Source organism: Sylvia atricapilla, chromosome 6, assembly GCF_009819655.1.
Source record: "Sylvia atricapilla isolate bSylAtr1 chromosome 6, bSylAtr1.pri, whole genome shotgun sequence".
NCBI classification, from domain to species: domain Eukaryota; kingdom Metazoa; phylum Chordata; class Aves; order Passeriformes; family Sylviidae; genus Sylvia; species Sylvia atricapilla.
Genome location: NC_089145.1, coordinates 28,783,211 through 28,797,903, shown reverse-complemented (window position 1 = coordinate 28,797,903; position 14,693 = coordinate 28,783,211). Strand labels below are relative to the sequence as shown.

Sequence of the window (14,693 nt, the reverse complement as noted above, 5' to 3'; positions counted from 1 at the left end):
GTGTGGATCTTTATTCCTGTGTGGTTTAGGAACCCTGTGGATCACACTTTTCTTAGCTGGGCAGGATGCAATGCCCACAGGTTCTGCAAAATGAGCATAAGTTGTGCAACAGAAAGTCCCTCACTAATTTTGCTCTAATCCGTGAGATGGTGCTTCCTTCAGCCAGTCCTCCTTATTTCAAGATAAAGGGTAGATATTGAATAGGCTTCTCATCATACAACACTGGTGGGAATGCATTGCAGCCTTATCTCAGAGCAGAAGGAAAATGGCAGGGGAAGCATGTGTTCCTGGATAGCTGAAGTTTCATGAGCCTCTTGGAATAATGCATTTTTAAAATTATAACCCATCTGTTAAACCTTTGCATTGTACTTGTTCAGCACTGGAGCATGTAGTAACATCTGCTTCCTCTGTAGCCTATGCCTTGAGAAATGAAATTGAGTGAGTACCAAGGTAAAGCAAAGACTGCTCAACTGGTACAGTATGGGAACACCTGCAGGGTTTGTTTTTCTTTTTATCTTCATGTTAGCCAGAAAACTCTGGAGGGACCATGATCCCAGACAGAACAGGGTGGAGTGGGTATCAGTACTGATGACTAACAGAGGTGTGGAGAGATTTATGCTATCCCCATGAGCCGTATTTGCTCAGCTGTTATTGTGCTCCCAGTAAACACAGAAGGGGTTGTTTCTCTCCCTCCACCCACAGCCCTGCTCAGGGAACAGGCAATAAGGGCCTATTTACTGCATTTATTTGCTAGTCCTGCCAGCACTTAGGTGTGTATGTGCATACTTGAGGCTTTTCAAATGCTCTTCCCCCTCTGACAGGAAAGGATGCAGATTTGGGCTGCTGATGTAACCTGTGCTGAACTTGCTTTCTGTCCACAGCCTTTGTAAGCTCCGTCCTGGGATGAGGTACCTGTTCTCCTGGGGTGGACCTGGGTTCTGTTCATATTAGGGCTTCCTTATGGAGTGTAGAAGCAGCTTTAAGCTGATGTACTTGCTATGGTAAAGTAACAGTTCAAAGCTCTTGTTCTCTGCCATGTAAAGACACATGAGAAATTGGTCCCATCTGAATTAAGCTCCCCTGGGAGACAAACACTTTCCCTCACTGAAAGGAAAACTGAGGCACAAAGATACTTAGTCCTCATGCTTAGGTTGGCACAGGAGATCAGTACGAACTTGGCACTAGATATCCATGCTTCTCTCCTTTGTTCTGTGCTACACTAATGCCTCACTGAGAGGAAAGTTGGGAGCTGAACAAAAAAAATTTGAGGGAGATGTGTTTGGGGTTCTTTTTTAATGGTTTTTTGAAATTAGGTCCCTGTTTAAGCACTAACAATGGGGATTGGTCAACAATTCTTCAGCAAAAGACCTTTTTCTCCCCTTGTGATGAATGCTTGTTCATTAAAACTGAAGCTTTTTGTGAGAATTCCATGGGAAAAGTTTTGCTGGTCCAGACAGAATTTCTGGTCAAAAGAAATGAGGAGGAGAGAGAGAGAAAGAGAAGGAAATCTGCCCTGCTTGGTACAGCCTGTAGCTCTCGGGTTAGGCTGTTCACATGGGTTCATTGGAGCTGGGCAGTAACATAGAGGGAGGTTAGACCCTCTCTTTTGCCTGATTTGGAAGAAAGAATCCTGTTTCTTAAGGATGTAGGAACTTCTCCAAGCTGGTTGATTTTGGTGCCAGTCTCCCTCTTCTTTTAATAAGAAAATATTTGGGTGCAGAAGAGCAAAGTTCAAAAAATAAGCTGCTGTGGTTGGATGGCAGATATTGCCTATGTGCCACCATAATCATCCACAACATCTTTACAGCCATGGTGAAATTGGTGCTTTGACTCTGGTAGCAATGAAAGTTGTTCTGTGTCAGGAGAGCAGCTGGGGGAGACTGCCTCATCCCCAGTGGCTGCACATAGCCCTGCAAGGTGAGCATGAGAGCTGTTAAGCACAAACCTTTGGCTAGTTGCTACTAGACACCCTCTCTTCTCAGCTTTGTGGGGTAAACAAGCACCCCATCTCTTTAATAACCATGCAGTTTATTAGACAGTAATGTAGTTTATTAGACAGCCAGATGAGTCTCTTACTTCATCCATTTTTGTTTTTGTGGTGCAGACACTACATGTATGTTTGCATGTGTGTACTTAAGGGACCAGGGATGAGAGACCTTTTTATGGATCCGACCATGTATTCCTCAGAAGGCCATTACTACGGGAAAATTGTTGCATAAATAATGTGCAACTTGCAGATGTCCAAACCCTGTTTTCCTATCTTAGCTCATGGCTTCAGAGACATTACTTTAAAAATATGTTTTAATGAGTGGTAGAAGCAGTCAAGAGTAAGAAGGAACAAACAGCATTTTGGAGATGAGCAGTTGAGGTAAAATGGATATTTCTGCCAATGACTCTTCTCGTTGTATGTGTATACATTCCCTGGGGTTTTTTTCTGTAATTTGATTTTTTGTAATCTAGATTTGCTGTCTCACAAAGGTTTCACTCCCCAGCAGCAGCAAGTTGGCAAGTGTTACTTGGTTTCTTTGCTGATGTTCAAGTCAAAGCAGAGCTGGCAGAAAACAGTAGACTGTGACAGTGCCTTTAAAATAAATAAATAAACTGGAATAATGTTATTATTTGTTCTGGGAAGACTCTGTCCCACTGACTTGCTGTCTTAAATGTTTTTTCTCTAAGAAAAGTTTGGTTTAGGGAAAGAAGGAAAACCTTTCTTTCTGTGCCTGCAAGTCCCATTAACAGGGAATAGGCTTTTAAGTACCCTGCATGTATAATAAATACATGCTGGTTTCTAAGATGACAGCTTAATTTCATACCTGGCATTAAAATTTCTAGCTTTGCCATAGGCTTTCACTATTCTCCATTAACCTGGCCTTGGCAACAACAGCAAAGTTTCCAGTAAGCAGTTCGACTGGAACAGGAGGACTTCAGTGTCCTGGAGCTGGGATAGCATTTGATGGTCCCTTTGTTACACATGAGACAATCTTTCATGGTGACACTGCATACAGTTCATGCCAAGTCCCCAACTAGGGAAGCTGGGGGTATGGATTTCCCGGGTGATTTTGCTGACTTTTGAATACTCAACTCTTAATATCAATGTTTATTTTTTAAGGGAATTAAGTACTGTTAGAGTGGTAGCCTGGAGGAAAGAGTCTCTTCGGGGACTAGTGGTAGTTAATACATTCTGCTTAGTAGACAGATGTCACTGAATGAAATTTCCACAAGGCTGTTCTCAGAGTCAATGCGTTTGCTATTCTCCTCTCCTCCAGCTCAGGGAAGGCATGGTGGATCTGGAAGGGGTTCAGGGAAGAACTGTGCCATGTTAATGAGAGACTCTTCAGCATGTAAATGAGACAAAGTAGGAATTTGTAAAGCAGGGAGGAACTTCCATAGCAGCTACTTCTCGATGTACTTTGGAACGGAGTAAAGTGTGATCTCCTTGTGGTTTCAGTTGTACCCTGTCATTGCTAATGATGGGCTGCTGAATGCTGGTGACAAAGGCAGAGTTTGCATTGGTACATCTGTCTGATATCAGCTGAACAAAGCCTGAAAGATTTGTTTCACTCAGCCTTTAAACAGCCTTCTAACAGAAACAGCTACCAATTACTTATGTGTTCTGGTGGTAAATGTGACTATTCAATTCCCGCAAATTTCTGTTAGTATGTGCAGATAATTCTTTCCATTTTTTATGGCATAGCACAAATGTGTAAATATCTAGATTTATTCTGTGTGATTTGCATATCTAACTGCAAATGTATGTAAAATAAGATACTAATTCATTAAAGAAATTAACTTTTTTCTTGATTTCAATAAAAGTGGCGTATTTCTTTGTTATAACACACAAAGAAAACACACTTTATTTTTTTCTGAATAATTTTACTGAGAGTTTTGCAAGACTCAAAGGACTTGAGAAATCTTGGTTTGACTTTGTGCACTCAGGAAGCTTTTGGGATTTAGATTGAAAAATTCCTGGAATGTAGTTCTCCTTAGCAGAAGCTTTTCTTCCTTTTGCTTATAATATAATGATGATAGAGAAGTTTGCCCCTGCTCTTCTGCTTCCCCCAAGCTGCCTGAGTGATTTGCCTCACCTGATGGCCAAGAGGTGAATTGCTGTCGGCAGACTGTGGGTAAGTGGGGCCCTTTGATGTGAGTGGTTTGTTAGGGAGCCCTGGCTTGGTGACTTTTTTATCCACATACATCTTGGGAACAGTCTTTTCAGTCTTCTTTTTCCCTTCTATTTCTTCTTTTTTTCCTTTTTTTCCTTTTTTTTTTTTTTTTCTCTTTTTCTTCTCCTTTTCGTTTTTCAGATGTGAAATTTGTCAGCAAAGTGAAGTCAGCTTAAATATCAGCTGAGGTTTGAGTTTCCTTTCAGTTTTTGTTGACTTTATCCCCTCCTGCTCCTTTGCGGTCAAGTTTCTCTCTGCTTGAGTCAGACTTACAAACACTTAAAAGTTTTTATTCTCTGTTTCTATTGTATGGGTTTCTGTGTGGCAAAGTTCAGATGCCCTTCACATTCTCAGCCTTGACAGTGATCTGAAATGCAGAGAAGAGTGAGAATTTTGGGGTCTGTTACAAATGATTAGAAGCCAATTCAAAATAGCAGAATTTATTCAGCAAATTTCCAAAACCAAATTAAAAAGCCACAATAAAATTGGACAACATCGATTGAATGCTGGGGGGGCAGAGTCACGGTAACAACAGTACCATCCAACCTCAGCCACACACCACTGTGTCTAGGTGTAAGGTTTTTATACAGTTTATTTGTCCTGAGGCTAAGTCCATTGAAAGTCCAAATATTTGTGTATCTCTTTATTTCCAAGCAAGGTCTTGAAAGGGGTATCTTGAAAGGCATCTCGGAGATGCCCTGGAGTAGCTTTTTAATAGACTAAATCTTTGATAGATTATATACATGAATTTATCCATTACATTTACCATAGGTCTCTGAGGTGCTGCAGTTCAGTTAGAAACCAGTAAAAATGCTTCTAGCACCCAGGCATGTTGTACTCAGGTGATGCTGTGCAGACCTGCTGGGCTTTCTTGATGCATCTGCTGTTACCAAGCTGTGGATCGGCACCCCTTCTGTTCCCCGAATATGGGACAAAACTTACTCTCTACAGCATAATTAATCACCAATATACAAGATATAACTAATAGTGTATATTAACTAGTAGTGTTAATATTAAGTGTAATTTGTGTATATTAGATATAACTAATAGTGTACCAGCAGGCAGGCAAAATACAGGAAACCTTGGCATGTGTTAGTTGTGTGCTGAGCCAGTCATGGGAGCAGGATGCTGAGATTATGCCGTGTCTGCTGGCTGCTGATGCAAACATCTACAGATCTGGGGAGAGCCTGTGGTGTCATTGCTGGTCAGTGGAAGCATTTTATGTACTGAAGGCTTGAGGTGGCTCTTGGCTGTGGCAAGGAATTATAGGTCTTCTGGACTATTTATAAAAATATAATTAAAACCACAGTAAACTGCAGGGGAGAGGAAGGCTAGGGAAGAAGAGGACAGCTGTTTTTCCTGCTTCTGTTTTTCATCACTCTCCTAAGGATAAAAGTTAGGAGTTAGATTGTTGTCTTTTGTTACCCTAGACTTAGTTGTGTTTTCAGCTGTCTTGGCTGCTTTCTTTTCCGCACTGTGATGCATTCAGTAGTTGACAAAGTTGAGACAATTTTTCTACTGTCAAAGGGTCAGAATACTTGAAGAGCTATAATTGAGAATTTCTGGCTGTTGAGCCAAATAAGTCTTACCGTTTTGCAGGTACTCTGTGCTCGTCCTCCCCCTCAGATGGCTGGTCCATGTGAGAGCAGCAGCCTGGCGCTGTCCATGCACCCCTTTGTGAGCAGTGCTAGGGCTCTGTGTGCCAGGCTGGCTGCAGAAACCACTTCTGAGCTTCTTCCTGTTCTTTGGTGCATGCCACTACTGTTCTCTTGGACATTATCTTTGGAAATAGCCTTTCCTGTGTAATAGGTTTTTAAGGGATAGGACCTTACCTGCTGCTCAGTAGAAAGGGTGCCCTTTGTTTTCCAGGTGAGGATAACAGTGGAGAGTGCTGGAGAGGTGATGGCCGTGGGGGTCGAATGGGATATCCCGTTCTTTTCCCTGCTGAGGTGTGTGCAGATGCTGTCTGCACTGGATAAGGCTGTGTTAAAACATAACCTGCTCCTCTTGGGATAATGTTGGAGTGGTGCTGTTGAGACAGAGGAGTGTTTTGCAGTCTGGAGAAAGAGACAGAGGGGCAGGGCAGGGTGTTTGCCTCCTTTATTTAACTGGAAAATATAAGTCACTGTTTAGGATCTCTCAGCTTGCAAAAACATAATCTGGGAAATGCTTACCTCATGGTTACCTCATTAATAGTGAATTATTTTTACCTGATAGTTCATTTCCAAAACCCAAGTGATCAAGAAGAGTTTTTCCTGCTGTTTCTGGCATCCTGAGCACCTGACAGTCAATGTCTATAGTCCATAATCTTGTCGTGTCACAGCTAAATGTAGGAGAAAGCTCTCAACCCAGAGGTCCCTCAGCCCCTGAGGATGTAGACATACTGATATTTGATGAGAAGGAAACAGAAACAAAGGGCTCCTGATGTGAAGGATACCATATCCTGCTGACCTGAGGAAAGTGATCGCGATTTGATTTTTTTTTCCACCCCCTCCAACCTCCCTTCTGTCTTCCAGAAAAAGTTCACTCCTGTGACCAGGAGAGGCAGAGTGCCTTGGAGGAGGCCAGGCAGAACCCGCGGGAGGGCATCGTCATCCCTGAGTGTGCTCCTGGAGGCCTCTACAAACCAGTGCAATGCCACCAGTCAACTGGGTACTGCTGGTGTGTCCTGGTGGACACGGGACGGCCCCTGCCTGGTACTTCCACTCGGTGAGAGCTGTAGGCAGGCCTGGGAAGGTGCCTGGCTAGAGAAGATGAGATATAAAAAATATTACTGCAATATGAAATTGGGTCCTCACTCTAGGGCAGTCAGCTCTACACTGCTTTCCCTAGAGCAAGCAATGCTGTATGTTACGTTCCCTGTTGAGTGTTACTATGCAGCTCCCTCTCTATAGGAGTTGGTGGACATTAACTATGGTCCATACTTTTCTCTGTCTTAAGTATTCGTGCAAAGCAGCCTTTTTTTCTTCTGGCTTGCTTCTGTGAGGTAGGAGGAACAGGGGCTTTGCTTAAGAATATAAATTATGGCCATGAGCACTGAAAAGACAGGTGTCTTCATCTGCTTTATACTTCCATGTTGCAGCCACTTGAATACTGACCTGTAGGGAATTAGAAGACTGCTTGTTGTGCATGCCTGTTGTGCATGGGTACATTTTAAACCAGAGATCAATTTTTTTTTTTTTTTTCAGTTACTCTCTATCTTGAAACTACCTGAGTAATCTTTTCTCACTTGGAGTTTGGAAACAAACTGTGGGTCTGGCAAGTTGCAGAAACAGGCCAGTAAGAGCTGGGACTTAAACTCAGCTAGATGTAGTGATTCTGCAAAGCATGGAAAGCTTTGGAAAAAAATCTCAACCTATGCCCACAAGAACTGGAAGAGACTGTGTTCTGTGCCCCCACAGAACTGCCCTGTGTTGCTTGTAGGTTTCAGTTGATAGCTGGTACTGGAATTCAAAGTACGTTCTTCCTTCTCTTTGCACTTCTGCTGCTGTTGCTGACTGTCCATAAGCAGTCAGATGCTTGAGAGTGGTACTTCTTCTGGAGGTTTATTGGTTTCCCCTACAGTAAGCACACAAGGCACAACCCATTGACCCTGAGATTAGCTCAGCTGGTGAAAGCATAGTGCTTATAATGTCCTGTTTGTGGATTCGGTCCCTATGTGGGCCACTCACTTGGACTTGATGATCCTTGCTAGTTCCTTCCAGCTCAGAATACTCTGTGATTAGTGACCATGTGATGACACTAAACCTATGCTACATAGTTTAGCTTCTGCTCTTCTCCTTTTTCAGGTACGAGACCCCAGTGTGTGAAAGCGATGCCAGATCAAAGAGCACAGAGATTGATGATCCCTTCAAGGACAGAGAACTTCCAGGTTAGAGGAACAAGATCCTGTCTCTGCTTTCTTACCTTGTTTCACCTTGGGACTCCTGAGAGGCCAGAATATTGTTGAGAAGATGAGTTGAGTTCCTCATAGTGCATGCTTTACCATGGGGTTTATTCTGTGGGGTTTTTTAAGATCACCTCCAGTTTCAGTGTGTTTATTGCCTGTCTGCCCCTTGAAAACATTTCTGGGGTTAGAATTTTCAGGAGAGAAACCAGGATGCCTGGAGATACCCTGGGGGAGGAATGGGCTCAACATTGAATGTTCCTTGAAGCCTGACCAGGACAAGATTATTTCTGTTTAGCAGGGCTTTCCAGCAGCCTGATGCTTCCTGAGTCACAAAAGGGATACAGCTGCCAATTGTCAGTGGTCTGATGTGCTCCCTTACACTGACTGCATGGACCAGGCAGGACAACACTCACACTGTACTAAGGTCCCTTACCTAATGGTGGCTTCTCACTTAGCTGGACTTCATTCCTCATTTTCTGCCTGGGATACATTTTATTTCCCACTGCTCCTTGTTTTATATTCTGTTTTCCCTCTTAACAGAGTGACAAGCATAATTTGCTGTTTGCCTACCCTTTTTTCTGCTAGGAACACGTGCTGGGCATTGGTGTTGGTGCAGCTCTTAAAAATGCTATCCCACCTGCCTGTGCTCTGTTTTTATGTTCTGGCTCTTTCCTAAGGAGCAGAGTGAGGGGCCTTCACTGGCAGGTCAACCATTGCTCTCCTGGGTGAAGACCGCTTGAAAACACAAGCTTCAGTGGGTCCCTCTGCACCGTGAGGGAGTGGTGGACACCAGTAATTCTGCAGAAATAGCTGTTCACTCTGGGTCAGCATAACACTCTGTGAATAGCATAAAGTGAGTTGTTCCTGAGCAGGTTAGCAAAGGAAATGAGATTTGTTCCAGATCTGCCTTGGGTGTCTCTTAATTGTTGTCCTGCTGGCTCCTGACTTCAGACCCCAGATCTTTCTGCTTAGCAACTCTGCCCTCAGCAGGGCTGTCTTCCATGCAGCTCCTCATTTTCATGAGTCATGTAAAAATTTCCTATTGCCTCCCTTTCACATTCAAAGGAAATCGAACAGTTGGGTCAAATATTGTATTGTGGGGTAAAGGGAGGGAAGCCAGCTAAATGGATTACGTTAAGGCTCATTTCCTTAGGAAATCACACTAAGATGGAATAACCTTACTTCCTCGATTCCCTATCCCCCTTTCCCGTTGCTTTACTGCCTATCCTTGCACTCCTTCCCTGTCTCTCCAGAAATCCTCTGTGAAAATCCTTTGCGCTTCGGCTTTTTCTTTGAGGTTCTATTTCTGATCTCAAGAAGACAAACTGCTTTTGTTTCCCTTCTACCTTTCCTTCTCCACTGAAGCTAGACAAGGGGACAGGAAGTGCTTGATGCGGAAGAGGATACAGGATGCTCTGTAGCTTAGTGGTCTGGTCCCAATATCAAACTGCAGGAGAGTTGCTCTCTCAGCTCAAGCCAATTTTCTGTGCTTGTGTAAACTTTAAGCTCTGTGTTTGGCTGCATTGGTTGGTATGATTGTTGCTCAGGGAAGTTTTGAATGCCCCATCCCTGGAAGTGCTCAAGGCCAGGTTGGATGGGATCCTGAGCAACCTGATCTAGTCAATGGCATCCTTGCCCCTAGAAGGAGGGTTGGAACTGGATGATCTTTAACCCTTTTAATCCTAACCACATTCTGTGATTCTGTGATTCCTATCACTGGAAGTACCCCTGTCTAGGGAGAGATGTGGAGACAGAGGATCTGATCATGCTTTGTCTGACTGAGAAATTCTGTGCTGCATGAACTTATACAGTCTTGGGGTTTGATTAGCTGCTCTTGTATGCAACAATACACTAATGAGCCAGTACTGTAGGGGGTGAGAGAGAATGTTTCTTTTCTTTTTTTTTCCTGCTCTCATTTCTTAGCAGAACTGAATGTCAGGAAAAGATTCCTGCTTTAATTTGAGACTGCTGGCATCATTTGCACTCAGTTCTGTCAGGGGGACCCCTTACTTTGTTCCTCTTGTAGAGGTTTGCCCATCCTTTAGACTCTCAGTGCTGCAGGCAGTGCATTTCTTGGCCTGTATGAAGAGACCCTGCAGAGGCCCAGGTGGGAAAGACATAAGTTCAAATCCTTGCACACCTACACATACTCTCTTCACAACCTGTCATGACTGTGGCCAAAAGTAAAAAAGATGGAAGGAAGAAAAATGTTACTTGTACATAGCAAATGGCAAACTGCTAATTCCTGCAGATGGTGAGATGCTGAGAGCCCAGGGAGATGACTTCTAGCAAATAGTTTTTCAGCCTTTTCATTACCTCAACAAAAAGCTCCTTTAAGTGAGTGGTCTACTCTGGCTGCAATAGCAGCTTACCCATTACAATGCTGACGTTTTCTGGACCATATGCCAAATGAGTGCTGAGGGGTGTTCATGTATGTAGTGTACATTATACGGAGACAGACTAGGGAGTGTTGGTTAGCTATTGCAGAGGACAGAGCCTGTAATACTGCAAAGGAGAGACTTTTGTCAGATCAATTTGCAAGCTGCTTTCAGCTGTCAAGGGATTAGTGTAAGTTTCTGGTGCTCTGTTTGTGGTACATGTTCTTCTTTGCTTGTTCAAGAAAAGCAGAAAGTGTTGACACTGCTCTGTGTTGCTGTGGGATGCTGTTTGCTGACATCTGCTGCTCTAATCAGCTGAATAATTGGTAGTGCACGGTGGTTTGGGGAAAGAGGTAAGGGATGTGGTGATGGCCTCTCTGTCACATCAAGAGGAGACAATTGAATGAGAGGTGATGGGTTTTGGACAACACTTTTGATGGTAGTCTGTTGAAGTTAAGCACACCTGTTCTTGGTTCCTTGTTCCTTAGCTTATTTGAGCCTTGAACAGTTGTCACAGTGCTCATGGGGTAGTAAATAAAGCTTACTTTAAGCAGCAATGAAACTGCATAAATTGCCTTTAAAGGTGAGGAGATGGAGAGTTTCACTGTAACAGGCTGGCACTGGTTAGGATAGGAGGCTCTGTCAGTCTGTGGTTATGATGGTGGGGACCTAGATGGCCTCAGCACTAAGTAATGGAAATGGTTACCAAGCTGATCTTCAACCCACTTTGTCCTGCTTAAGCCAGCAGTGACTGGGGATGACTACCACATACCAACTCAGTTTGACGTATTTCCTACGTTGAGCCATCATGAGAAGAATGAATTATTGTGGTAGGTGCTGGCAGACAAATGCTTTCTGTGCCTGAAGAGGAGAGTGTGAGCAGCAGACCTTGCCTTGTGCTCTGGGATACTTTAATCTGTCAATTAGGGCCTCAGAACAGCCACATTTGCCTCAGAAGATGATCCAGGAGGTAATGAATTGTTTTGTAAACTTCCCTGCAAGTGTCACCATGGGAACTCCTGTCTGCCAGGCACTTCCAGCGCATCCCTGCGGTTTTGCTGGTAGAGAACTGGGTGAGACCATGAAGCTAACCACACAGTCTTCCTGCCAGATATTGTTGATGACCCTGCATGTGCCTGGACAAAAGCTGCACGACAAATTGCCATGCAGAGAAACCCACTGAGGGATTCTTCTGCCTTCCCTTCAGGACTATGTTGATGGTTGTTGCTGTCTTAAAAACAAAGGAGGTTCTGACTGAGCCTTGCTGAATTGGGGTAGGAGACTAAGCCTGTGTGTTCTTGCATTAAACCTCCTCTTTTCTTTCTGCAGGCTGCCCAGAAGGGAAGAAAGTTGAATTTATTACCAGCTTACTTGATGCTCTGACTACGGACATGGTACAGGCTATTAACTCAGCAGCACCTACTGGGGGTGGGAGGTGAGTCCAGAAAGCATGGACCCAGGTGGCTGCAGAGCTCTGGGTGCCCCTGAGGTGGGGACAGGCGGGAAAGGTGTTGCTCTGACTGATTTGGGTTCCTCTGGCTTGCTGGGAGAGGATCTGAAGCTGCTTTGTCCTGTCATCCTAGCGCTGCTTGCCTCCTCCCACCCCTCCTCCCTGGCAGCTGCTCCGCCATAAAGGTTAGTATAGCCCATTTGAAGTGTGAAATGAGAGCTCAGTGGGAGGAAGTGGCTTGTTCTTTTGTCCCTTGGTGCATGAAAAGACCTAATAAAATGCAAATGGATTGAAGAAGACCGTGTGGCCTAGTGGCTACCACAGGGAGTGAAGAATGTGAAGCAAATTCTTGGCAGGACCAGCTCTGTGGCTTTGCTGTGAAGCTGCAGCCAGCCTGCCGATGAGGAGAGGAGCTGTTTTTCATGGCCCTCCCTTCTGACCAGCTGTGTGTCCACCCCTTTTGGAAGGAGCAACAGGTCAAGCCTGTTGCAAGAGGGGCTGAAGTGGGCTGAAGTCTGTGTTCCTGGAGAACTGGAGGAAAGCTGAGGCTGTGTCTCCCCCTCCTGCTTGATAACAGCAGATCCCTGCCTTGGGACAGGCCATTGCGAACGAACCGTGGTGGATTTAAAAAGTGCTACACTGCCTCAGCTAGGCAAGGCTTCTGTGGTTCTGGATTTCCCTGACTATAAAAGGAGTCAGTGCTGGGACAGTTTGCAGGGATGGCCCAATGACTGATGTGCTCATGTTCATAGGGTCTGGAGATGGACGTGGCTGTGCACATGTGTTACATCTATGGGTATTCCTCCAATGTGTTGACATTAATGTTGATCTCCTGCTTTCCTCTTTCATGTTGGAGAAGGAATCAGTGCCATCTTTTAACTATTCAAAACTATTCAAGGTCCTGGGTAGCATGGCTTCAGAATGGACTACTTGTGAATTCCTACAGTTTTAACTTCACATGTAGACCTGACAAATCAGGCCAGTGACTCGTATGTGTGCCTGCATGCTGAATATTCTGTAACACGTTGAATTAGCGCTATGTGCCTGGCATGTCTGTGTTCATATAAACAGGATGAAAAATGCCCCAAGGATGGGAAATACATCGTTCTCTCCCAGACTTAAGCATTCCAATGTCAATTCTGTCTAATTTGCATGGTTCAAATGCAGTGGGTAGGAGTGGTGGGAAGCCCTGGAGAGTATTTGATATTTATTTGGCATCTTTGACACTGGGACTGAAACACAGCCAATGTAATCATCACTCTTAAAATAAAGCTTAATATAAACCAATGTTGTAGAGACCAGAGATGTATGCCCCCACTGCACTTCTATAAACCAGCAGGCTTGCTTCCTAACGTTCCCCAAGCTTTGTGTATTTCTCAGCTTTCAATAGAGGCCTTTCTGGTGGAATTTTTCACTGCCCAGCTCTTCACACAGTCGTCACATTGATTTATTTTCCACTCCAATGTCAGCAGCCCAATTGCGAGGGGAAAATTAAATCCTTTAGCAGGCTGTCCTTGGTAAGGCAAAAGACTGCTACCACCCAAATACTCTGCTTGCCCACAGCCATGATTAAATTCAGATAACTGCCCTGGTTTAATTTTCCATAGACCTCAGCTAGACTAAGTGTGTACCCCAAAAAACATGTGTCAAGCTTTTACAACCCAACAGGCCATGATGGGACTTTTTTTTAAAGTAATTTCAGGGAATTTTTGATATTTATATAAAAATTTTATCAATACGTATTTCATATTGGTTTGTGGGGATGGGAAGCTGTCTCTGTGCAATGAGTCCTGCTTTCCAGGTGGCCCAAGGTGTGAGTTCTGCTGGTGTGAACAGGTGTATTATTTGCTGGGTAAAAAATGGCTGGACCTAGGCAGTGGCTGGTGGCTAGTCCCAAGTGGTGTTCCCCAGGGCTCAGTATTGGAGCCAGCCCTGTTTAATATCATCTTCAACAACCTGGACAAGGGGATTGAGTGTCCCTTATCAAGTTTGCAAATGACACCATGTTGTGTGGGAGCATTGACCTGTGGAAGGTCAAGAGGGATCTGGACAGGCTGGATCAAGGGGCCAAAGCTATTTTATGAGGTTCAGCAAGGTCAGGTGCTAGACCCTGCACTTGGGTCACTATGCCTCATGCAGTGCTACACGCTAGGGGATGAGTGGCTGGAAAGCTGCCTGGCAGGAAAGGACCTGGGGGTGCTGGTCTACAGCAGCTGAACATGATCCAGTGTGTGTCCAGGTGGCCAAGAAGGCCAGTGGCATCCTGGCCTGTGTCAGCAATGGTGTGTCCAGCAGGACCAGAGCAGTGATTGTCCCCCTGCACTTGGCACTGGTGAGGCCACACCTCAAATCCTGTTCTGGGCCCATCTGTACAAGAAAAACACTGAGGTGTTGGAGCAGATCCAGAGAAGGGCAATGACGATGGTGATGAGTCTGGAGAGTAAGTCCTACGAGGAGCAGCTGGGGGAGCTGGGGGTGTTTAGCCTGGGAAAAAAGTAAGCTCAGGGGGGAACTTATTTCTCCCTACAACCACCTGAAAGGAGGCTCTAGTGAGGCGGAGGTTGGTCTCTTCTCCCAGGTAACAAGTGACAGGATGAAAGGAAATGGCCTCAAATTGTGCCAAGGGAGATTTATGTTAGATATTAGGAAAAACTTTTTCATAGAAAATGTTTTGCAGTCAAGCATCGGAACAGACTGCCCAGGGAAGTGGTAAAATCACCATCCCTGGAAGAGTTAAAAAAACATGCAGATGTAGAACTCAAAGACATGATTGAGTGGTGAACCTGGTGGTGATGCTGGGTCGACAGGTGGGC

At 44.6% G+C, this 14,693-nt stretch overlaps 1 protein-coding gene across 4 annotated transcripts in view; it reads left to right on the top strand.

Moving 5' to 3' along the window:
• Positions 1-14,693, top strand: part of SMOC1 (SPARC related modular calcium binding 1) — a 130,067-nt gene that overhangs the window by 97,168 nt on the left and 18,206 nt on the right. For all 4 annotated transcript variants that reach the window (XM_066321339.1, XM_066321336.1, XM_066321337.1 and 1 more), the window contains exons 8-10: positions 6,680-6,872; positions 7,952-8,034; positions 11,760-11,865. In XM_066321339.1, the coding sequence (XP_066177436.1) occupies positions 6,680-6,872; positions 7,952-8,034; positions 11,760-11,865 (382 nt within the window). The remainder of the gene's footprint in view (positions 1-6,679; positions 6,873-7,951; positions 8,035-11,759; positions 11,866-14,693) is intronic.